The 25,600-nt window shown below is 38.5% G+C and overlaps 1 protein-coding gene and 1 pseudogene across 1 annotated transcript; both read left to right on the top strand.

Moving 5' to 3' along the window:
• The first annotated feature begins 566 nt into the window (after window positions 1-566).
• On the top strand, window positions 567-25,257 carry LOC111144297 (ADP ribosylation factor 4). The gene is made up of 6 exons (XM_022498540.1): window positions 567-1,388; window positions 11,224-11,304; window positions 11,766-11,875; window positions 17,521-17,592; window positions 21,116-21,241; window positions 24,308-25,257. Exons 1-6 carry the CDS (start codon window positions 1,322-1,324, stop codon window positions 24,392-24,394), a joined length of 543 nt encoding a protein of 180 aa, XP_022354248.1. The 5' UTR covers window positions 567-1,321; the 3' UTR covers window positions 24,395-25,257.
• LOC111144296 lies at window positions 17,900-19,107 on the top strand (annotated as a pseudogene).
• Window positions 25,258-25,600: the final 343 nt, after the last annotated feature.

Genomic DNA, 25,600 nt, shown 5'->3' with positions numbered 1-25,600 from the left:
TAAATAAAATATTTTTTAAAAAGGTGAAACTTAAACTGTTAAGAGTGGTTGTGATTCTTTGAGCCTGAGTAATTCATCTAGAGAGATCAAGTAAGTATTTCCCAAGACAGTAAAATTTTTAATTAGATCTTAAGGTTGGGTGATAATGACTTAACTAAGGGGTGTAAGTAGGGCGAGCTACTAACTTTGAACTGCACCAACGGTATAAAGGAAATATGGGGATATGGAGGAAATTACGGGAAATGTGCTTTAAAAAATTTTTTTTACAAGATGTATACCTCATTTTGTAATCAAAAAAAACATTAAGATGATAAATATTTTTAGAACGAGGCTTTCCACTTTCTTAACATAAGGAATTAAGTTTTCTATGCTTCAGGGAGAGAAATGATAAAAGAAACGCAATCCTTCCCCGGCTTTCTTAAAAAGCTGCACTAGTCAATGAACATTATATCGGAGCTCTCTTGTTTTGACACAGGATTAGGGATATTCAGTATGACCCGGAACGGACGGCTCAACGCGCCTAGGCCACAGCCTCTAAGTCTGCACAACTTTTAACCACTTATCTCCTGGGAAAGCAAGGCCCATCTTCACCTCTCCACTAGGCCAAGCGTCTGCTGCCGCGCAGGAAACGTGTACCGTCGTAGACCGGGGAATCCCCATAGCGCGTAGCATTTAAGAGCAGAACGCTCAAAGGGCAGGAGGGACCGAGCTTCACTTCCTAACCCACAATGCACAGAGCGCCTTTCCGGAAGTAAGGACTACAACCTCCTGGATGTATTTATCTGGGCGGAAGCGTTTCGCCTAGAATCTGATTGGACGTGACCAACCAAAGCATTGTGGGACTTCGTCCGTCTCTCAGTACGCATGTGCTAGTTGACTTCGCCGCGCAGGTCCACGTCCGGGAGGAGACGGCGGCCGGAGGATCACGTCGGCGGAACTGGCCTATCCCTTTCGTGCGCAGGCGCAGTGGTTCGGCCAGCACCGGAAGCGCAGGGGGTTGGGGCCGCAGTGACGCGATTCTGTCCGCGTTGGAGGGGCCGGGCAGCTGCTGGAGTCGCCGCTGCTACCGCGTGACGTGGCAAAGCAGAAGCCTAAATCGCCAGACCCGGAGCTGCCGCGCCAGTCGTCGAGCAGGTCCTCGCCCCGTTAGTTCGCGTTCTGGGGCTTCGCAGGACACACCGGCTAGCGAGCCGTCTCTGCCGCCCTCTTTCTTCCTCAGCTCCTCTTCCTTCGCTCAGTTTGTTGGGAGCGTGAAAGGAGAAGGCCCGGGGACGCCCCAAACCCCCTTCTGCTCCTGCCCATCGCAAGTGCCACTACTGCCATGGGCCTCACTATCTCCTCCCTTTTCTCCCGCCTCTTCGGCAAGAAGCAGATGCGCATTTTGATGGGTGAGTGACGGCCCGACAGCCGAGGGCAGGCGGGGTCTTAGTGCTTCGGGTGGCCTCGGAGCCTGTTTGTCCCGGCCTCGGGGCCTGTTTGTCCCTCCGCCCGCTGTGGTGGGGGAGGGGCGGCGGCTCGGGGTCAGTAGGAATTCTTAAGGGGGAACAATGGGGCGAAAGGTGGGCGGTCGCCCCAGATCTGTCTAAGAAGCCGGGCAGGGCCGCGGGACAAGGTTTCTTCCTCTGGCTTTGGCTTTCTCTACTTGATGGTACTGAAATCAGACAGGATTGGGCGGAGATGTGGGGGAAGCGAACTCTTCTGATCTCGCTGAGCCCGGAAGACACTGGCGAGGCCCATTCTGAGAGTGCGGTCTGGCTCCTTCTTCTCCGGTGTGGGCAGCGGTCAGGACGCAGGCAGAACTACTCCAGCCTTCCTCCTCCCCCTTTCTGCTCCGTGTACACACACTGCACACTCCAGTGGTATGTGGAGCGAGCGGTCGCCGGGAGCCCGGAGCCGCCCGAGGCAGGAAGTGACCTGGCCCAGATCGGTGGCAAGGGAGCACCCTCGGTTTCAGAAGAGTCCGGAGTCCTCAGCGCTCACTTCGCCAAACTTACTTGGCGCTGGATTCCACTTCGTGTTCTTTTCCTTATTAATGTCCCTGAAAACTGAGTTTATCTTGAATCACTTTTTGGCCACTCTCAAAAAACTAAGTTTGGTTTACTGTCTTTGGTTTTCAAACTAATTTTTATCTAGCTGGTTAAGGTTTAACAAAAAAAAAACTTAATTTTTTAAGCCGATAACAAATTCCTAGTAACTGAACATCGTGACCCTTAATTTTAGGATAGTCTTGTTCAGTAATAATTACAAAGGGTTTTTTAAAAAGATTCTTGTGGAAAATAAGCTTTTAAAAGCTACTTTTCAACGCCAGTTTTTTGTTTGTTTGGTTGGTTTTTCAGCTGAGGGAGAAGGGGCTTGTCACTTGGGCGATGTAAAGCAGCCCCTCCCCCATGTTACTGTGAGTCGTCTCTACATCACAGCTAAGCTCTGTGGACCTCAATAATGCGAAAAGGAGCTCCTCTAATTTAAATGTTGCAACTTGGTTATTTAGAAGCTTGTTTTTGTAGAGTGGGGAGGAAAAGTTTTATTTTCTAGTTTTCTGGTTCTAGTTCTACTACTTTGAAAGTTTTCCAAAGCTAGATTCAGTAGTAATTCGAGATGTATGAAGATTACACATTTAGTTCCTTTTTAACTGTTATTTCTGTCTTCTTTACAATTCATGGAATAGTTAATTCTTTCATAAAGGTAAATCAAAATTTTTTCTCTTTAAAACTTTTTTAGATTTCATTTATAGAGACAATTTTTAAAGGAGGGCAAGCATATTAAGTTTTTAAGGTGGCTGAAAGTTGACAGTCTGAAAAGGATCTGAAGTCATTGGGAGGACTTTGGACTGTGATAAATGAATTTCCAGGCTGTTCCTTAAAGAAATTAACTAGTACCTGGTTTCCAGGAACTAGTTGTGTTCCTGGAAATGTACTATGTTTGTCCTTTTACTTAAGATTTATTGCAAATGAATTGCTGTGTTTTGTACCGTAAGTCTTTTGTGATGGCTTAAAGTTTCAGAGGGAGAAGAAAGGTAGAGTTATGCTATAAGCACTTTACTGAATTTACTGTATTAGGGGAGCATTTCTCCCCTTATCCCCAAAAAATAACGGTTGAAAGAAAATGGAAAAGCATTTAACTTTGTGTGTTTATGCAAGAGATAGAAGTCATGATTTGGAACTACTTTTTTTATATTAAATATCTTATTACTCTGGTTTCCTATTCTTGTTTTGCTCTTTAATTTTGGGATGATTAGGTTTCCTTGATTAAAAACACTAAAGTTACAAAGTCAAGTTTACTCATCAAATGAAGCATAACCTTAGGGGAGGATATTGCATGGGTAGGGAAAGAGGTGATATGGAAGTTTGATAATTGATTTTTTTGGTCCAACTTTGTGAATTGAATGCATAAATAATCACTCTCAAGGTCTTTCTCTGCTTGTGTTCAAGTTTAGAATTGAGTTAATGATTGCTTTTCTCATATTAATGTTCTCTGGCAGATAAGTACACTTTTTCTTTATTAGGCTTATATAAAATTCATACCTTCTTGAGTCAGTGACTTTTTCAGACTTTATCATTTTTTTAAAATTTTATTTATTTGACAGACAGAGATCACACGCAGGTAGAGAGGCAAGCGGAGAGAGAGAGGGAAGCAGGCTCTCCACAGAGCAGAGAGCCCGATGTGGGGCTTGATCTCAGGACCTTGAGATCATGACCTGAGCCGAAGGCAGAGGCTTAACCCACTGAGTCACCCAGGTGTCCCCCAGTCTTTATCGTTTTTAAGTGTTTCTAAAAGATAGCAGTTAGCACGTGAATCTGGTTTGCCAAAGTACTGTGAAGTTTAACATTTTATTCCTACACTTGTTATCCCAGAAGTTCAAATAATTTTAAAAGGTGTTTGACGTTATAGCTTGTAGTTAACTAATTAAAAACCAATGCAGTGTTTTAAATGTAATGTCGCTTAAAGTATAGATCAACAGAAATTGTCTATTTAGGGTTTTTTTTTTTTTGAGAAATCACTCAGGTGAATGATATTATTGAACTTAAATTAAAAAATGAACAGTTTCCCACTTTAGATATTTCATGTAGCCCTGCATTACCTTATTTTTGGACTGATCTCCAGTGTCTTCATCTGTGTAATTTTGGGAAATGGCTCCCCAAGTTTTGTTTATGTTGGAAAACACTAATGTGTTCTGTAGAGGAATTATTAATACTAAGCTCTTTGAACTTGTAAGTTTTTTTCCCATTGAAAAGCTGAGAAAATGTTGCTTTTTAAAGGATTGCTAATAACAGTGTAATTCTGTATTGTCTTATATGGGACTGTGGTTTTGTGGGGACCGGAGAGGTTCCTCTATTTGCCAATTTGAAAAATATTACTAATATTTTAAGTGAGTCTTCAAGCTATAGAGTGGGATTTCATGCTTTTTCCCTAGCATATATATTTTTTTAAAGGATTTTATTTATTTGAGAGAGAGAGAGAGAAAGAGCAAGAGAGTGTCAGAGGGGGAGAGAGAAGCAAGCTCCCCACTGAGCAGGGAGCCTGATGCAGGGCTAGATTCCAGGACCCTGAGATCATGACCTGAGCTGAAGGCAGACGCTTCACTGACTGAGCCATCCAGGTGCCCCTTCCCTGGCATAATTTTTTTTTTTTTTTAAGATTTTATTTATTTGAGAGAGAGAATAAGAGAGAGGGGGGGAGGGAAGAGAGAGAGTGAGTGAGGGTGAGAAGTGGGAGTGTCAGAGGGAGAAGCAGACTCCCTGCCAAGCAGGGTGCCTGATGCGGACTCGATCCTGGGACTCCAGGATCATGACCTGAGCTGAAGGCAGTCGCTTAACCAACCGAGCCACTCCCTGATATATTTTGTAAATACATTTATTATGTGATTTTTAATTTTTAAAATTTAAAAAATTTTCCCTTTCTAAAAACAACATGTTCCTTTTTTAAGAAATTTTAAAAATATGAGAAAGAATAATTCCACCGTTACACTATTGTTAACATTTATTATATTTATTGTCAGGCTTTTAAGAGGAAATTTATGTTCTTTCTTTTTGACTTAGCTTATTATGAGCATTTTCTCAGGTCATTAGTTGAAAACATAATTGCCAGCCTTTTAAAAAAAGCCCTTCTGGTTAGTTATGTGATATAAAGAAACAACAGAAAATGCAAAAATCTTTAGTTTGATGCCACTAGAAGTTGATAAAAGTACATTTTTAGTTGTACCCTCTGGCATTAATTCAAATGGCTTTCAGACTTTGGTAATTTGCTGCTAATTAACACATTGCTCAAAGTGCAGATATTTCTGATCTATTGGGTAGAAGTAAAACCTAAGCTTATAATTACTTTTCTGTACACCTGGTAGCCTTACTTTTAGATTTGATGGTCAGACTTCTGAAGAATTAGATAAAATACTAAGATACAGTGTGTCCACCAGAAAAACCTAAAGGCAAGATGGCAGTATATAAATACCATTTGAGAGCTCTGGTATAGATTTAGGGGTTTTTTGGCTTTTGTTTTTAATTTTTAAAAATTGAGATATAATTCATATAACATAAAATTTATCCCTTTAAAGTATACAGTTTAGTGGTTTTGCTATATTCACAAACTTGTGTCATCATTGCCACTGTCTTGTCTTTTTTTAAAAAGAGCGCATAAGAGTGTGTGTGCGTGTGCGCAGAGGGAGAGAGAATCTTAAGCAGGCTCCATGCCCAGCGAAGAGCCCAGTAGGGTGCTCAGTCCACCACTGTGAGTTCATAACCTGAGCTGAAATCAAGAGTTGAAGGCTTAACCAACTGAGTCACCCAGGTGCCCCCACCATCACCACTGTCTTAATTCTAGAACATTTTCATCAGCCCCGAAAGAAACTCTATACTCATTAGTGGTTACTGCTCCCCTTCTTCCCTTGTTCTGCAACCACTCATCTACTTTTAGTTTCTATGGGTTTGTCTGTTCAGGATAGTTCACATAATGTAATCATACAATGTGTCCTTTAGTGCCTAGCTTCTTTCACTGTAGCATAATGTTTTAAAGGTTCACATTATATCATGTGTCAGTACTTTATTCCTTTTTAAGGCTGAAAAGTAATTCCTTTCTGTGGATATACCACATTTTGTTTATCCATTCACATTTGATGGAAATCTGATTGTCCACTCTTTTGACTGTTATAAGTAATGCTGCTGTGAACATTTGAAAACAAGTTTTTGTATGGGCATATAATTTTAATTGTCTTGGGTAAATAAATACTTAGGAGTGGAATTGTTGGGTTCTGTGTTAACTGTATTTAACACTTTAAGGAACTGACAAAACTGTTTTCCAGAGCAGCTACACCATTTTATATTCGCATCAGGTGTGTCTGAGGGATCTAATTTTTCCATAAGACATGGGGTTTTGCATCCCTCTTCTACTTCTGTGACTCTGGGGACATTTCTGAACCTCAGATGCTGCATTTGAAAAAATGGAGGGTAGTTGTAAGGTTTGTATTACAAAAATGTATGGAGTCACTTAGTGGTGTGCTTGGAACACAATAAACACTCAATTTCATTTATTTTTAAGTAATTATGAAGTTGTATTTTAAGCTTCCTTGTAGAAAATTGAAAGATAAAGGAAACCATGAAAAAGAAAAATACTCTGTGTGAAATTTTATCCATCTGAAAATAGACTCTTTTTCATCCCAATCTCCTTTCTGCATTTTTTTTTTCTCAATTTGAGATCGTGGAATCTAGTGTCTTTAACTTAAAATATAAATATTTCTTGCTGCCACACTTTAGTAGACATACTTTTTAATGATTGGCTAAGAGTTTTGGGGTAGTTTTATTGCTGTTAATATTTTGGTTAAAGTACAGGTCCAGTTAAGTCCAGTTAAGAAGAACAAGTAATTCCAGTATATCTTTCAATACAGTGACTTGTTTATGGGGGTGGACGGGAGGGGAGAGCATTGCTGGAATGTACAGATTAGTCTTATCTTGGCTAGGTGAGAATTGGTTATAGTTTGTGGAGAAAACTCATTGCCAAATACTGCAACATTAAGGAAATACGTACTTAAGAAATGACTGAAGTAGCACAAAATTGTTAGACCAACATGTTTTTGAGTAAAGAATTCTATATGAGTTTTAAGTGATGTTATGCGTTCATTTGTGCATCTTTAATCTCACAGTAGAATTTTTTTTTTTTTCTTAGATTTTACTTATTTGACACGCAGAGAGAGACCGTGAGAGAGGGAATAGAAGCAGGGGGAGTTGGGAGAGGGAGAAGCGGGATTCCCGCTGAACAGGGAGCCCGATGCGGGCTCAATCCCAGGACCCTGGGATCATGACCTGAGCCTAAGCAGACCCTTAATGACTGAGCCACCTAATTGCCTCTAGAAATTCCTTTTTAAAAAAAACTTGTGGTTTGCATTTATATAACACTTTTCTGTGAAACTCAAAAGATACCTTCATGATTTTAGAATCTTGCATGTAGCTGTGAGCTATTTAGCTGTTATCTTACAGTTTTTATTTTAAAGATAACTTCCTTAAAATGCCTTAGGGTTGCATTATTTTGTAAACACTTCCCCCGTTTTTCATTAAAAATAATTGTATAAAATATATAAAAGGTTTTTAAGCAGTCATCTTCCTAATAGATACATCAGGAAATGTAACCAGGCCAACGTATTCATAAAGGAAATGTGTTATATTGGAATTTTTTTTAAATGAAAGTAACACATGTTTGTGTGAAGAAAATTCTAACTTAGAAGTAGAGTATTAGTTATGCACACAAGCAGGTGTTAACAGTTTTGTTAAAAATTGGGTTACCTCTGTGCTTTTCTATAACTTAAAATATATAATCATAATTTGTCTTGGGTTTCTTTGTTCTGTGTCAGTATTTTTAGATATAAATTGTTTTAGTGATGGTATGAGGTTTAGTTGGACTTCCAGTGAGGATTAGCAGTTGCTGTAGTTCTCAAAACCTAAATCGTATGGGTGGCTCAGTTGGTAAAGAGTCTGCCTTTGGCTCAGGTCATGATCACAGGGTCCTGGGATTGAGTCTCACTCACATAGGGCTCCTTGCTGAGTGGGGAGCTTGCTTCTTCCTCTCCCTCTGTTGCTCCCCCTGCTTGTGCTCTCTTGCTCTCTGTCAAGAAAATAAATAAATAAATAAAATCTTTAAAAAAAATCTAACTCATGTTTTTCTTTTTTTAATATTTTTTATTTGCTTATTTTGAGAGAGAGAGAGAGAGAGAGACAGAGTGAGAGAGAGCATGAGAGGGGAGGTCAGAGGGAGAAGCAGACTCCCCATGGAGTTGGGAGCCCGATGTGGGACTCGATCCCAGGGCTCTGGGACCATGACCTGAGCCGAAGGCAGTTGCTTAACCAACTGAGCCACCCAGGCTCCCTAACTCATGTTTTTCTAATCAGCATCTTAGTTCCACTTCTCACTTGGGCTTAATCCTATTTTAGTTTTTTGTTGATTTATTTTTTTGTTTTTGAGATAGTGTAAGCAGGCGGGTATGGAAAGGGAGAGAATCTTTTTTTTTTTTCAAATATTTTATTTATTTATTTGACAGACCGAGATCGCAAGTAGGCAGAGAGGCAGGCAGAGAGAGAGGGAAAAGCAGGCTCCCCGCAGAGCAGAGAGACTGATGTGCGGCTTTATCCCAGAACCCTGGCATTATGACCGGAGCTGAAGGCAGAGGCTTTAACCCACTGAGCCACCCAGGCGCCCCGAAAATCTTTTTTTTTTTTTTTTTTTAAGATTTTATTTATTTGAGAGAGATCAAGCATGAGTGGGGTGAGGGGCAGAGGGAGAGCATCAGACTCCCCACTGAGCAGGGAGCTGGATGCAGGGCTTGATTCTAGGACCCTGGGATCATGACCTGAGCCGAAGACAGATGCTTAACTGACTAAGCCACCCAGGCACCCCCAAGAATTTTTTTTTTTTTTTTAAAGATTCATTTATGAGAGAGAGAGAGTGTGTGTGTGTGTGTGCATGCACACACGCAGGGGGAGGGACTGAGGGAGAGAATCAAGGACTCCATGCTGAGCGCGGAGCTGGAGGCAGTGCTTGATCTCTGGGCCCTGAGATCATAACCTGAGCCGAAACCAGGAGTCAGCTCATTAACCAACTGCACCACTCAGGTACCCCAGAGAGAGACCCTTAAGCATGCTCCGCATCCAACACAGAGACTAACTTAGCTCAATCGCAAGACCCTGGAATTATGACCTTAGCCAAAATCAAGAGTCAGATAGACTCTTAACTGACTGAGCCAGCCAGGCACCCCCTTTACCTTAGTTACTTAATGGTGAATTTTGCTTTATTTTAAAATTTGGTCAAAATCACCTGAGAAAGACTTACTCTCTCAAGAGACAGCTACTGCTTTTTTTTTTTTTTTTTTTAATTTTAATTCGGGGCACCCTGGGTGGCTCCATTGGGTTAAGTATTTGCCTTTAGCTCATAACCCCAGGGTCCTGGGATCCAGCCCCACGTTGGGCTTCCTGCTCAGCCAGGAGTCTGCTTCTCCCTCTCCATTTCCCGCTGCCACTCCCTCGGCTTGTGCTTTCCTATTCTGTCAAATAAATAAAATCTTTTTAAAAATTAAAATTGTTATTTAAATTCAATTAATTAACATATAGTATATTATTAGTTTCAGAGGGAGAGTTCAGTAATTTGACAGTTGCTCATAACACCCAGTGCTCTGTTATATCACATAGAAATAGGTTTTTCAAACAATGAAATAATCATATTGTTTTCCCCATCGTTTTCTGTATTTTTACTGAAGATATCAGACTTCAGGTAGTTAACTTTTGTTTCTTTGGGTGTATTTTAGAAATATATTTCTGATTTTTTATTTATATTGTCCTGTACTCAAAAAAACAAAGCACCTCCTGGTGCCAGTTGGTTTTTCTTGTGCCCATGAGTGAGGGCTTAGTTGCTCACTCTGTCTAGTAAGTATTATAGTGTTTTGGAAAGAATAAACCTGAATATCTCAGTATGAAGGAGTAGGGAACATAGTTTGATTAAAAGAAACAGAATACAAAGACATAAATTGTCTCCGTGTACAGAGAAATCTTAAAGCTACCTTTGTAGGGTACAGTGCAGAAAAGGTTATATGGGTGGAAGGGGTATGAAATTGCCTATAGCCTTTAGTTCTCAATTGAACTGATAAAAAAACTTATTTTCACAGTAAGGTAAAGTAGGTAAGGGGGGTGATTTCTGTGTGTGTTTTTTTTAACTTAATAGCATTTACTTCATGTGCCAAGTTATGCTTTGATTTAAATATTTAAAATGCATCTTTGCTTAAATCATGAATGAAGTTGAATTCATTTCGAATCTGTGATAGCATAAATATAGATGGCCATATGTGTGATGTCCTTGGAACAATGATACATTCAGTGATGTTATTAGATACTGACCTTCCATTTAAAAGGGTTTGACAATATAGAACGTGATTTTGAGACAGATTTTGAGAGATTCATACTTAAAATATGAGTATTTAATTTGCTCATCACTGTCACTGTAATGAAGAGGTATACCCTCTTATTCCAGGATGGATTTTTTTTCCTTCAGAAACAAGCACATTCTTCCCTACTTATGTCTGCCTCAAAGGAATCGTTTTTTAAGAATTTAGATGTTCATTACATTGGAGATGACTATAAGGCCATTTTTTTATAACCTAAATTAACCAGTCTTTTGTTCTCATTTCTGTGCATTTGATGTAGGAATGAATTTAGGTAGGGGTAAAATTGGCCTCATCTTCTTTTATTATCATTTAAGGATACTAGTGCACAGTTAACATTTTTTGGTAATTTTTGTTCACTTGTTTTTATGTGTTCTCTGATTCAGTTTGTAATGGGTTTTTAAAAATGATAGTAGTTCATAGAATTAATAAGGACTTGAGTAGAAAAGATCTTAGATTAAATGATTCAGTCTCCTTGTTTTACAGCTAATTCCTCTGGTCTCAGTTTCCTACAGTGACTGGTTTAAAGACACTTGACTAATTTATGGCAAAGCAAATCTAGAGACTAGCGCCTGAGTCAGATACTTCTCTCCTTTTCACTACTACATGCTGTCTCTCTAGGTCTAGAAAGAAAAATGGAAAGGCTTTCTGCAGTAAGTGTTGTCTTGGGATTCAGAAACGAAGTAATTTCATTTCTAACTCATTTGGGCCTTGAGCAGTTGACTTATGCTTTCAAACTATAAATTTGTTGTAAAATTAATTCATAGTGTGTGTTCTTTTGGTCTAGATTTAAAATCTTTAATGTCTTTTTCTAGTTGGATTGGATGCTGCTGGCAAGACGACCATTCTGTATAAACTGAAGTTAGGGGAGATAGTCACCACCATTCCTACCATTGGTAAGAAAGTTTACAGATGACTTTAATTATATCATAATACTGTATTATAAAAGAAATAGATATGGTTTAATTTTGAAACAGTTTTTAAGACTTTATTATTTTGGAGAGCTTTATGTTCACGGAAAAATTGAGAGGAAGATACAGAGATTTCCCATAAACTTACCCCCGTGTAAATATAGCTTCCCCCTTTATCAGCGTCCTCACTCAATTTGTTACAATTGATAACTGCATTGACATAATCATCCAAAGTCCATAGTTTACCTTAGGGTTCACTCTTGGTGTGCTTTCTATGGGTTTGGACAAGTGTACTATGTCATATATCTATCATTATAACTGGCTTAGGTTTTTTCAGTTTGTTGATTATCTAGTAGATTTTTAAAAAGCAATTCTGAGAGAATTCCATAGTAAGGGGTTTTATTTTCCTAATCACATTTTGCACAACTGTCTTTTTTTCTTTGTAGGTTTTAATGTGGAAACAGTAGAATATAAGAACATTTGTTTCACAGTATGGGATGTTGGTGGTCAAGATAAAATTAGGCCTCTCTGGAGGCATTACTTCCAAAACACCCAGGTAAGGAATGCTGTACAGTTTGTATAACTTTTCTTTATATGTTTTATGCTTTAAAGTTTCTTTTGATAACTACTATTTAGCTGGGTGTTGGCATTCTTTTATGAGTTGGCTTTCTTAATCACCACTTATATATTCTTCAGTGAACACTCTCACTCATGCCTTTGAAGGCTAAATTACCCAGGGGAAAGAGTTACATAGCCATCATAACAATAATTTGGAAGATTAGGTGGGGGTGGTTCTCAAGATTGAACCAGGTGTCTTATCAGTAGTTTGTTTTGTTCTTAGTCTAGAAGGTAAGGTCTGTGTAACTTTCTTGTCATTTTAATTTTTAATGAATAAAAAGCAATTAATAGTCCTCCATTTAGCTCAGTTAAGTGTTTACCTTATTAAAATAGACTAAGAAAAAAAATATATTGGAGTGCCTCATGGTGTAGTTGGTTATGCATCTGACTCTTGGTTTCAGCTCAAGGTGTGATCTCAGGGTTGTGAGATAGAGCCTTCACGTTGGGCTCTGCACTCAGTGTGGAACCAGCTTGAGATTCTAATTCTTCTTCTGCCCCTCCTGCTTATTCTCTCTCTTTCTCTTTCTAAAATAAATAAATGAATCTTTAAAAATACTATTTATGGGGGCGCCTGGGTAGCCCAGCGGATTAAAGCCTCTGCCTTCGGCTCAGGTCATGATCCCAGGGTCCTGGGATCGAGCCCCACATCGGGCTCTCTGCTCTGCAGAAAGCCTGCTTCCTCCTCTCTCTCTGCCTGCCTCTCTGCCTACTTGTGATCTCTCTCTGTCAAATAAATAAATAAAATCTTAAAAAAAATACTATTTATGTAGATCCACTTCATTGATTTGTATGATATTTTAATACTATCATGTAGTATATATAATAGTGGCAGAGATACTAGTAGTCTGTGAGCAGGAGTTCTCAAATTTGGCTGCACATTAGAATCACCTGGGGAGCTTTAAAAAAAAATGCCAAAGTGCTGATCATTAACTCCATACCAATTGAATTAGAATCTTGGGGGATTTATTTATTTTATTTTATTTTTATTTATTTTTTTATTTTTTTTAAAAAGATTTATTTATTTGACAGACAGAGATCACAAGTAGGCAGAAAGGCAGGAAGAGAGAGAGAGGGAAGCAGGCTATCTGCCGAGCAGAGAGCCTGATGTGGGGCTTGATCCCAGGACCCTGGGATCATGACCTGAGCCGAAGGCAGAGGCTTTAACCCACTGAGCCACCCAGGCGCCCCTTGGGGGATTTAAACTAGGTATCAGTAATGCGTCTCCAACTTTGATGTGCATATGAATCACTTGGATATTAAAATACAGATTAATTTAGTAAGGTCAGACTGAGTAAGGCCTGAGATTCTGCATTTCTAGCAGGTTCTTGGGTGGTGGTCCTGCTGGTTTGGGACCTTACTTTGAAGAGCAAGGCTCTGGTATAAGGTATTTCAGCAGCGGCATTGTTGACATTTCAGACTGAGTTAACTCTTTATTGTTGGGGCGAGGGGAGGTTCTCTGCACTATGGAATGTTTAGCAGCGTCCCCGGCCTCTACCCACTGGGTGTCAGTAGCAGACCCCAACTAACCCACTTGCAGTAACCAAAAATACCTCCATATATTCAAATTATGCTCTGGGGATAAAATTGCGCCCTCTTGAGAACCACTCACTACTCTAGTCTAATTGTTATGTAGGAGCCAGCTGAAGCTTGGAATGACTTACTAGGACTGGAGAGGTGGTTCTTATTCTAGATTTCTCTTTAACCTCTTTCCAACTCAGTTATGTTTACTACCAGGAGTAGTAAACACAGGAGAGGTTTCTCATCAGTTTTTGTTTACTACTGGAGTTGATGATACAATTTTTAAGTAATGTGTGATGTTACAAGCATTTCATATGTTTAAGATTCGCAGAAGTCATTCTTGTTCTTCCAGCTCTTGAAACAGTATGCAAGTGAGGTATATTGCCACCAGGTGGCAGTGAATACCCTAGGTGAGTTGGCTGGAACTGGTTACCAGGTTTAAGTAGTGTGTTCTGTTAAATAATGGCATGCTTTTTTATTTAAAAATTAGAATTTTTCTGTTCATTAGGTGTGATTAGAAAAGCTATTTTTTAAAAGATTTTATTTATTTATTTGACAAAGAAAGACACAGTGAGAGAGGGAACATTAGCAGGGGGAGTAGGAGAGGGAGAAGCAGGCTTCCCGCAGAGCAGGGAGCCTGATGTGGGACTCGGTGCCAGGACCCTGGGATCATGGCCCGAGCTGAAGGCAGATGCTTAATGACTGAGCCACCCAGGCACCTGGAAAAGCTATTTTTTTTTTTTTAAGATTTTATTTATTTGACAGATCACAAGAAGGCAGAGAGACAGAGAGAGAGAGGGGGAAGTGGGCTCCGCGCTGAGCAGAGAGCCCAATGTGGGCTTGATCCCAGGGTCCTGGGATCATGACCTGAGCCTTAGGCAGAGGCTTTAACCCACTGAGCCACCCAGGCGCCCCCTGGAAAAGCTTTTGCTTTTTTTTTTTTTAAAGATTTTATTCATTTATTTGACAGAGAGAGCACAGGTAGGCAGAGAAGCAGGCAGAGAGAGGGGGCAGCAGGCTCCTGCTGAGCAGAGAGCCAGATGTGGGGCCCAGTCCCAGGACCCTGAGATCATGACCTGAGCCGAAGGCAGAGGCTTAAACCACTAAGCCACCCAGGCGCCCCTGGTAAAGCTATTTTGATGCAAGTCACATGCTTCAAAAAACTTCATTATGGAAATTGTCAAAGGTACACAAAAGTAGAGAGACTATCATACAAACGTCCACGTATCTATTAGCCAACTTTAATTATTAGGGTATGGCCAATATTGTTTTATTGATGTTTCTTTCTAATAGATTTTTAGATTATTATAAAGTAAGTCATTGTCCTTTCATTTAGAGAGTGTTTTTGAAGTAGAGTTAGGAACAGTGTAAAACTTTGCTAATCCTCAGTTTGTAATTCTTGACCAGGAGTAACCCTGATCTTGTCCTGCATTTGTTTAGAATGCTTTGTAATGTACTTTTGAGTTTTTGTTTTGTTTTGCTTTTTAGAGTTGAGAGAGAGAGAGTGCGCTGATGCATGTATTGGGGCGGGGTAAAGAGATGCCCACCATGGAGCCCAGCATGAGGCTTGATCTCACAACCCTGCGACCATGATCTGAGCCAAAATTAAGTGTTGGACACTTAACTGACTGAGCCACCCAGTTGCCCCATTTACTTTTGAGTTCTTGAGATTAGATCCATTCCTGGCCTCTTTGGATCATTTTATGATCAAAAGTCCCAAGTACTTCTTCCTAAAGAACTCATGTCTGCAGGGAAAGTTTTATGTGTTACCTGATGTAATCTCAGCTAAGCTCTTAACACCAGCTTTTCTAACATTGCCAATCAGTTCTGTTAGCTATAAAATTAAAAAGAAATGAATACTGTTTAATCATGTTCCTAGAGCCAGGACACTGTTTATTGTAATAAATTCCTCTTCCCTCATTAGATAATTCCAATTATTTTGCTGTTCTAAATTAGTAAGTACTTGGCCTTTTAAGTAGTCTTTTATTGTAGCAAACTTACTTTAGAATCCTAGTTTTTCTACACTCTTGATTCTAGGTTGTCCCAGGAAGTGCATAACTTTGAATTTATTACTGAAATACTTTTTTCTCTCAATAGTGTTACTTTGGAACCGATAGCATTAATTACATTTTAAAACAGAATAAAAATGGATAGTTAGTAGTCCAGATAAAATTAGATGCCTTTTGGAAGCATTGCCTCTTCTAGAGGAATAGATTTTAAAAAGCAGTAGCTTTTGGAATTAGGAGGCAAAGGGGGAGACAACATTTACTAAATGTCTGTGATAAGCCAAGTGCAGTACTAGATTCTTTTGTATCTGTATGATTATGTTTAACAGGCTAATAAAGTTGGCTGGCGTGGTTTTATTTCTATAGAAGAGAAGGCATGTTCCAGGATTAGGTCATTTAGGTAATAAGTAGTCTTGAGATTTGAATTTGGCTATCTTTCCATTATGCTGTACTGGCTCTCATAGCACCAAAAGTATTTCCAGAGATTAGGATGTTTAAAATGATGGTTTCCAGCAGAGACAAAGGAAATGGGTTTGAAATTTGCTAGACCAAAGGACATCATCATTTTAATGACCATAGCCTAGAATAAATATTAGGTACCCTGGCAAGCTCAGAACTGTAATTGTATTGAGGTGTAAATACAGAATAAAGTAGCTCTTTGTCCTAAATGGATTTTATGCTCTTGGTGGATTTAATCTAGTTATTTATATAAATAAGCATAAAACAGTTTGTGATTAAGTGACAAATGATCAAAAAATACTTCAGTGGTCAGGGTTGTGGAGAGAATAATATTTAAAGTAATCACTTTAGTATTAATAGGAATAGATTTTAACAAAGCTATCAAGGTAATCTCTCTCTAGTTGAAAATTTTATACTTTTCCGTTTGAAAGTTTTTAGAAAAGTCTTAACTAATTGTTTCCTTAATTCCATTTCTTTTCTAGAATAGAATTTTAATGTTTGTGAATATCTGTAGGAGTGGTTACTACTTTTCTTTTTGTTAAGAATTTCATATTGGGGGGCACCTCGCTGACTCAGTCTGTGGAGTATGACTCTTGATCTCAGGGTTGTGAGTTAAAGCCCCACACTGGGCCTAGAGTTTACTTAAAAAATAAATATAAAAGAATTTTCTTATTTGATCAAGTCAATAATATTGTGGAGCAGAGCCGACTTTTCCATAAGTAAGCCTACAAAAACCATTTTGTGTGCCCCTTCTCCCTCTTTTTTTTAGAAATACTTTGTGCATGCCTTTTACTGAATATGCTAATTAAGTCATTAGATTCATGCATCTTTAGGATCTTTTGTGTTTTTTTTTTTTAAAGATTCATTTATTTGACAGAGGGAAAGAGATCACAATTAGGCAGAGAGGCAGGCAGAGGGAGAGGGGGAAGCAGTCTCCATGCTGAGCAGAGAGCCCGATGTGGGGCTTGATCCCAGGACCCTGAGATCGTGAAGTGAACCAAAGTCAGAGGCTTAACCTACTGAGCCACCTAGGCACTCCGATCTCTCGTTAGTTCTTTTTCCTTTTGTTCCCGCATAGTGAACCATTCTGTTACTTATAATCTGCACTTAACATGAAAGGGAAGTGGGATAAAATTTATTCATAGTGTAGTTGAGAAAAGTGATCGGTTGGTTAAGAGTAAGATTTTTTTTTAAGATTTTATTTATTTAGAGAGAGCATGTGCATGTGAGTGGGAGAGGGGCACGAGGGAGACAAAGGAAAAGAATCGCCAGCAGACTTTGTGCTGAGCATAGCGCCACATGCGAGGCTTGATCCCACAACCCTGAGATCCTGACCTGAGCCAAAATCAATCAGATCCTCAACTGATTGAGCCACCCAAGCACCTCTACATTTTTTTTTTTAATAACATAAGTCAAAATCACAAATAGTGCTCAAATCTATTTTTAGTACTTAGGGCCCTGTTCTTTTTTGTTGTTCTTTTAATAATGAGACATTGGCTTCTTGATGTTTAATTCAATATGGTTCTTTTGTCTGTAAATATTTAGTGTCTCCTTTAAGGTTAACTGTTGCAGTTTATTTATAAAAACACTTTTTCCCCAGGGTCTTATTTTTGTGGTAGATAGTAATGATCGTGAAAGAATTCAGGAAGGAGCTGAAGAGCTGCAGAAAATGGTAAGAAAGTTTTTTAAATTTCTTATTTCCAAGATGTGTTTTTCAGGGTGACAATGGTGGTGTTAGTGGTTGGTACATCTTAGTGTGATTAGATTACACAAATGAATCGTTTCAGGGCTAGAAAGAACCTTGAGGAACAGTCATCACAGATTCTTAAGAATGCACATAAAAACTGTAGAGCTTTTTAAACAGACCGAAGAGTAGCTACTTCATTAAGTTGGGAGGAGGGCTCAGCTTGTTTTTACCATGCTCCAGGGGTGATAGGTCTCTGGTTGAGGATGTCTCCATTAGTGCAGTGCTTTATTTAATAGATAAAAAATCTATAGGTTTGGAACTTTTGTGATCTAGGAATTTTGGTTCAGATATCTGTTCCCAAGGTCACTGGGTTCCGTTTTCTCTATTCTGTACCTACACTCTGAAATATTTCATAGTAGCAGCCATGATAAAGAATTCCACCTATGGTAGTAGCATTTTGGTTGATGATGGTATTTTAGCTTTGCCGGGTATCAGATTGTTTTCATGTACAGTTGACCCTTGAACAGCCTGGGGGTTAGGAGTGCCGGCTCATGGCCCACTCACCATGTGGACAGTTGAAAATCCATGTATAACTTTTGAGTCCTCAAAAACTTAACTCCTTTTGCTGGCCACAATTTAGTGCCTCCTGAGGCCATGCCTTTGTGTCCTAGGTGGCTTTTCTTCTCACCAGTCAGAATTGGCTGCAACCCAGAAAGCAAGCACCTGCCAAGCCCTCTGACTCTGGAGTGGGAGGTGGGGAGGGTGGGCCAGCACAGGTCTGGTGTCCAGGTATGCATCCCAAGGACCACTTCACCCTGCTGCTCAGCCTGAGAGCACAGACAAAACAAGAACTCCTGGACTATAAATCAGTGGTTGATGCAAATGAAGAAAAAGCTTCAGAAAAAATCACGTAAGATAAGCAAATTGAAGCTAAAATTGAAGACCTGGAAAGGGAAACTGAAGAGTTAAAAATTGCTTTTGAAATGAAAAAGGCTTGTATTAGATAGGATGCAACTTTGAGCTGCATCCTGAAGCTCATTAAAAAAACCTGGAGAAAATTAACCCCAAGTGTGCTCATGGATAACATGAAACCTGGAGAAAATTAACCCCAAGTGTGCTCATGGATAACATGAAACATGTATTAAAGCTAAATTAATAATGAAATCACACCAGGAATCTTGGAATTTGGAGGAAAAACTGATGTTGGAAAGAAGAAATTACAATTAAGACAAGCTTTAGAAATGTTTTAGAACAAATGTTTAGACAAGGTTTTAGAAATACAGACTGAAAAGAGCAAACAGAAAGATGAATTTGGACAGTATGAAAAATTCAGATGAGATAAAGACCATACCATAAAACCTACAGATGGAGATACAGATTACTAAAGTTATTCAGTATGTGTTCCAGATCCTCATTTTAGGGAGTAAAGGCAATTGGGCAGAGGATTTTGCATTTAAGGAAACTGTTCTCCAGCTTGACAAGAATCTCACTGTGATCTAGTAAGAATTCTATTTTGACATTTTTTGTTTTGGTCTTTGCTTTGTCATTTAAATAACAGATTTCAAGTAAAATTCTTTTTAGTGTTTTTGGAACTATTCTAATACTCCAGTTTTTTGTGGCTTGACACTTTAACATGGAATCTGTTGTTTTAAATATGATAATTAAAGTGACTGGCATACTCGAAAAGAATCTGAAAATCTTAGTCTTGGAAGGGTTCCAAAAGACATCTAATCCAGCTTTCCACTGAATGTGGACATTTTTTCTGCAGCATTCCTGGCAGTCCCACCTCTCATCTGGAATACTTCTATGCATTTGTGAGTCAACTAAAATACTAGAAAAGTTAGAAAACGATATCCACATCCTTGATTTTTTTTTTTCAACTGTCAGTTGTATTTTACAAAAATAAATATCACTTTAGATTTATCTCTCACACAAAAAAACTAATAGCTTACTCTTGCCCTTACCAATAACACTTGATTAACACATAATTTTGAATGTTATGTGTGTTTTATATTGTATTCTTTAATGAAGTAAACTAAGGAAAAAATGTTATTAGGAAAATTACAAGGAAGAGAAAATGCATTTACAGTAATGTGCAGCGAAACAACCATGTATGAAGTTGACCCACACAGTTCATACCCATGTTGTTCAAGGGTCAGCTGTATTTATATTGTAAAAATTGTTGGGGATGTACTTTGTCATGGTTTCAAACTTGGATAACTGTAAAATATTTACTGAAATGAAATCTTAATTCTCATTCATTGCTTTTAAGACTATATTGCAGTTTGTGCCAGTGTATGTATAACTAAGTCATGGTAGTTTGTCCAAGGAGTTAAATATCACGCCTTCTACTCTTTTTGTAAACAGCTTTATGGAGGTATAATTCATATACCATAAACGTCACTCATTTAAAATATGTAAGTTACTGGTTTTTAGTATACAGAATTTGCAAACATTAACCACAGTCTGATTTTTTAACATTTTTATTGACCATAAAGAAATTCCCTATAACTATTAGTATTTATTCTCCATTTCTTCCTTCAGTGTACCCCAAACCCTCAGCCCTTATGACCACTAATTTACTTTATATGCATATGCCTATTCTAGGCATTCATATAAATAGAATCATGTAATACGTGGTTTTTTAAAACTTTTTGTTACTTTTCACTTAGCATTAATTTTCAGCACTCATCCGTGGTGTGGCATGTGTCAGTACTGATTCCTACCAGTGTCTACTCTTTTATTTACTTTTATTATTGTTCTATTACTTAGTATTTACTCCTGTATTATTTATTATTATACTCTTACATTATTCTTGTATTTTTTTCACGATACTGCTAATGCCCTAGTCATTGTACTGTTGTCCTCCTGTTGTCTAGCCCTGCTGGCTGGAAAGGAATAAAAGTCCAAAAAGAGTCCTCTACCACTGAGTACCATAAGATGCTGCTGTAAATATTTATTTCCATATGTGTTTCTTGTCCTTACCAATCCTGACTCTTTTTTTTTTTTTCAAAGATTTTTTTATTCATTTATTTGACAGAGAGAGATCACAAGCAGGCAGAGAGGCAGGCAGAGAGAGAGGAGGAAGCAGGCTCCCTGCTGAGCAGAGAGCCCGATGCGGGGCTCGATCCCAGGACCCTGAGATCATGACCTGAGTCGAAGGCAGCGGCTTAACCCACTGAGCCACCCAGGCGCCCCCCAATCCTGACTCTTAGTGGGCGATCATGAAAGCTCAAATGAATGATTTACTTTAATGGAGTGCAGGATGATTGGCTTGAAAAATAGTTTTGCTTTACTTGAAAGGCATATGAGATTTTGCTTGGGTTTTAAAAATTGAAGGATATAAGATGTGAGTGTGCCTGAACTTTATGTTGTGAAATTAGGTTGATGTTTAATAATGTGTTCAAGGTTGAATAAGTGATATATACAGGAAGACCGTGTTTTACCTACTTTGTCAAGTGATTGAGTTCAGATTGTTAGTTGTTAACATCGTAGCTTTTATTTTCAGCTTCAGGAAGATGAGTTGAGAGATGCAGTGTTGCTGCTTTTTGCGAACAAACAGGATTTGCCAAATGCTATGGCCATCAGTGAAATGACAGATAAATTAGGTCTTCAGTCTCTTCGTAACAGAACAGTAAGTATTTGGAGGTTCATGTTAATCTCCTGACTTAGAATTAATGTAATTGTTTAAGGAAGTATTCACTTCGATACATATTAAGCGATTGTCCCTTTTGGACAGATAATGAGCATACCATTTTTTAAAAAATACAGTAATACACTACAAACATGAGCCCTTCCAGACTTTTATAAATGTGTGTTCAATTTTTAAACTATGTTAGTATCTCCCCCGCCCTCGGCAAGAGAGGAGTAGAGAGAGAGAGAGAGAGAGAGAGAGAGAGAATCCCAGGCAGGCTCCACGGCCAGTGCAGAGCCCAGCATGGGCCTCCATCTCATGACCCTGAGATCATGACCTCAGCCAAAATCAGGATTCGGACACTTAACTGACTGGGCCATCCAGGCGCCCCTCCGTTTTTTAATTTTTAATATTTATCTTTTAAGGAGCCAAATGTTTAAATACCTTTATTTCATTTGATTTTTGTTAACTTTATCTTTAAAACATTCAGTATCAATAAAGATGTAATTTTTTTTTTTTAAGATTTTATTTATTTATTTGACAGATCACAAGTAGGCAGAGAGGCAGGCAGAGAGAGAGGGGGAAGCAGGCTCCCCGCTGAGCAGAGAGCCTAACACAGGGCTTGATCCCCGGACCCTGAGACCATGACCTGAGCCGGAGACAGAGGCTTAACCCACTGAGCCACCCAGGCGCCCCATCTAGAGATTATTGATATTGTCTGTTTTAATTTTATATCTTTCAAAGAGCTCTGCAGCAAGTATTTTGTAATTTGGTTTTCTTACTAAAACTGCAATATTTTTGCAGCCGTATTTAAAATTTTTTATTTTTTATTAACATATAATGTATTATTAGTCCCAGGGGTACAGGTTTGTGAATCGCCAGGTTTACACACTTCATAGCACTCAACATGAGCACATACCCTCCCCAGTGTCCATAACCCAGCCACCCTCTCCCTACCCACTTCTCCCCAGCAACCCTCAGTTTGTTTTGTGAGATTAAGAGTCTCTTACGGTTTGTCTCCCTCCCAATCCCATCTTGTTTCATTTTTTTCCTTCCCTACCCCCTAAACACCCCATGTTGGCTCTCAAATTCTTCATATCAGGGAGATCATATGATAATTGTCTTTCTCTGATTGACTTATTTCGCGATTGACATATTTCGCCCAGCATAATATCCTCTAGTTCCATCCACGTCGTTGCAAAAGGCAAGATTTCTTTTTTTTTTTTTTTAAGATTTTATTTATTTATTTATTTGACAGAGATCACAAGTAGGCAGAGAGGCAGGCAGAGAGAGGGGGGGAAGCAGGCTCCCTGCTGAGCAGAGAGCCTGATGTGGGGCTTGATTCCAGGACCCTGGGATCATGACCTGAGTTGAAGGCAGAGGCTTTAACCCACTGAGCCACCCAGGCGCCCCAAGATTTCATTTCTTTTGATTGCTGCGTAGTGCCGCCGTATTTTAGATAATCTTGTTTTATAATGTTTGCCTTTTAACATCCAAAGCTTGTGAACTATAGTTATGACATTAAACAAGTTTTGAATTTAAAATTAAAAGAAACATTATGGCGCTCCTGGGTGGCTCAGTGGGTTAAAGCCTCTGCCTTCAGTTCGGCTCAAGTCATGATCCCAGGGTCCTGGGATCAAGCCCCACATCGGGCTCTCTGCTCAGAAGGGAGCCTGCTTCCTCCTCTCTGCCTGCCTCTCTGCCTACTTGTGATCTCTGTCTGTCAAATAAATAAATAAAATCTTTTAAGAAAATAATTAAAAAAAAGAAATATTATACTTGTTCTCCAGTAGCTTGTTTTAGATCAGTGATTTAAATACCGGCAAAATACAATCTACTGTTTTATATGTAAATATGATGTCACAAACTTTAATATGACTTGTGCTTTACAGTGGTTTTTCACTAAGTTGTCAACAAGGCAGATACTGTGCTGTGGCAGTATCTGTATAGGCTGTTCGAGATGTACCAGGCTGATTTAAACAAGATAAACTGTAACTGGTACCAGTTTTCAGGGCTGTGAAGATAAGAATTTGTACCTTTAACCAGCCTTCTAGGTTACTGGGGTGTTTGTTATTCAAATAATTATTGCCAGAATGGTATACTTGCATTACCCTTGTGATATTAAAGTAAGGTCTTTATTGTAAGGCAGAATAAAATAGGTCAGTAAAGAAAAGTAATTAAACTATTGCTTAAAAAATAAACTATTGCTTAAAGGAAATTAAATTGTTTTCTAGATCTTTTTCTTGCTCTTTCTTAACATTTCATGGCATTTCATACACTTCCTGTTACCACCAAAAAGTGAAACTTTTTGGAATGCAAAGACTAAAGATAGTGAAATTATTTGAGAAGCTTGCCTCCAGTATCAACAGTGCCTATTCTTTTTTAAAATTTTGCCTCCTGTACTCTGAATGTAGTTTTATGGGAAACAAAAGAGGGTCAGAAGGACCTGATGGGTCCCCTTAAGTAGTTACTAATCTTCCTATGAATGTTCTTTTCAGATTAAGGAGTGGATTGTTGATAAACTCTAATGAATGGGTAGGAGTAGCTTTAATTGAGACAGTTTTGTGAGAAGTGTGTATGAGAACACTGTAGTTCTGTATATATAGTTCTATATAGTTACTGAGATTATTAAATACAAAAGTCATGGTGAGATGTAAACTGTATTTACTTCCTGGTTTTTTTTTTTTTTTTTTTTTTTTATTTATTGACAGAAATCACAAGTAGGCAGAGAGGCAGGCAGAGACAGAGAGGGGGAAGCAGGCTCCCCACCGAGTAGAGAGCCTGATGTGGGGCTCGATCCCAGGACCCTGGGATCATGACCTGAGCCGAAGGAAGAGGCTTTAACCCACTGAGCCACCCAGGCGCCCTCTGTATTTACTTCTTTATATCTATAGTTTTATATATTAGTTTTTTGTTTCCCTTTTCCTGTACATGTATGGTAACTGCTGACTAAATATTATGCTTGCACAGTGGGCGGAAATACTTAATGTTCTGATTAAGAAATTTTAAAGACTGGTTATATATAGTGTTCAGTTAATCAAGTATTTTCTTGTTCTTTCTTTACAGTGGTATGTTCAAGCCACTTGTGCTACACAAGGAACTGGTCTGTATGAGGGACTTGACTGGCTGTCAAACGAGCTTTCAAAACGTTAAATGAAATTGGATCTAACCAAGGACACATTTGATAGAATTGGTCTAGGCTTGTTACAACAAAATTAGTTTGCATCTTGGTTATTAAACAGTATCTGGGACTGGTTTGGGCAGAATATTACAGCTTTTAAACTTATTTTGTTGCCAATTATTGTTTACCAAGTGTAATATTGCTATTTAGCAATATGCTTGGTTTTAAAGAAATTCTCCTTAACTTGGGAAAAAAGTGTCCTCTTTTAATTTTAATTCCCTTAAGCCTAAATGCCTGGACATAGCTATTGTGACACCTTTAAATAAATCCGTTTTGAATGTTTTTTTGAGCCCACACAAAATAATGTTTTAAAGTTTTCCCCTTGCTACTTTACTGATACCTTTATCATTCCTGGGGCGGTCTGCTGATTTAAAAAAATGTAGCATTCCATTTGTATTTATTTTTCTCCCTTGCCAAAAAGTTTTTCTAATACTGCTTGTACCAGCCAGGGAAATGCTCCAAAACACTATTCAGATCTCTTGCACTGAGGAACTTCTATTTTTCCCCCCTTATTGAACCTGGCTTTCATCAGCCAAGCTTACCTTAGTGTGGTTTGGATTTGATAGCTAATTAGTTCAGTGCTGGTTGCAAAGAGTTCATATTGAGATGATTTTTAATACCCAGCAGATTGTCTTCCTTTATATTGTATCTTTTTTATGTTGCATGTTGCTTTTTGGTATCAGCCTGACTCTTTGCCCAGTATATGATAGTTCTGCTGATGTTTATTGTTTATTGGTGAACACATCTTCATTAAGAGTTTTTGAAAAACTTATCAAACTCAGTAAGTTTTCTTCATAACCCATTTGGAATTATTCCTAATAAAATGATAAAAATATGTAATGTGTGTGTTCTTTTTGAGTCTAGAAGATATTTGAAATGGATTTTCTTATTTAGCACAGTTAATTTGCATATATTGCATTTTTGTAAACAATAATACAGGTCTCAGTGAGTTTACTAATTGTTTAAATTGGAAAATAAGGTATGGGTTGCTATCATGTGTATAACAGAGTGGGGAGTAGCTTCAGAATTTTAGTTTCCTTTAATAAAATAGAACTTGACACTGTACATTTCTAAACTCACATCAAGAGTAAAAAGCTGTAATAAAATGAACTGCCCAAAAAGCATGTATGCATGTGTTTGTTTCACAACTAATGCTAGGTAAAAAAATGGAAGTGCTG

This window comes from Enhydra lutris, unplaced genomic scaffold (genome assembly GCF_002288905.1).
Source record: "Enhydra lutris kenyoni isolate GAN:26980312 unplaced genomic scaffold, ASM228890v2 scaffoldscaffold10, whole genome shotgun sequence".
Lineage (NCBI taxonomy): Eukaryota > Metazoa > Chordata > Mammalia > Carnivora > Mustelidae > Enhydra > Enhydra lutris.
The sequence above is the reverse complement of the archived record's forward strand: the minus strand, read 5'-3'. Positions and strand labels throughout refer to the sequence as shown.

Excerpts from the sequence above, each read along its gene's own strand:
- LOC111144297 (XM_022498540.1), top strand. The coding sequence starts at position 1,322 with ATGGGCCTCACTATCTCCTCCCTTTTCTCCCGCCTCTTCGGCAAGAAG. Across the intron at positions 1,389-11,223 it reads GCAGATGCGCATTTTGATGG|TTGGATTGGATGCTGCTGGC; the intron begins GTGAGTGACGGC and ends GTCTTTTTCTAG. Across the intron at positions 17,593-21,115 it reads CTGAAGAGCTGCAGAAAATG|CTTCAGGAAGATGAGTTGAG; the intron begins GTAAGAAAGTTT and ends TTTTATTTTCAG.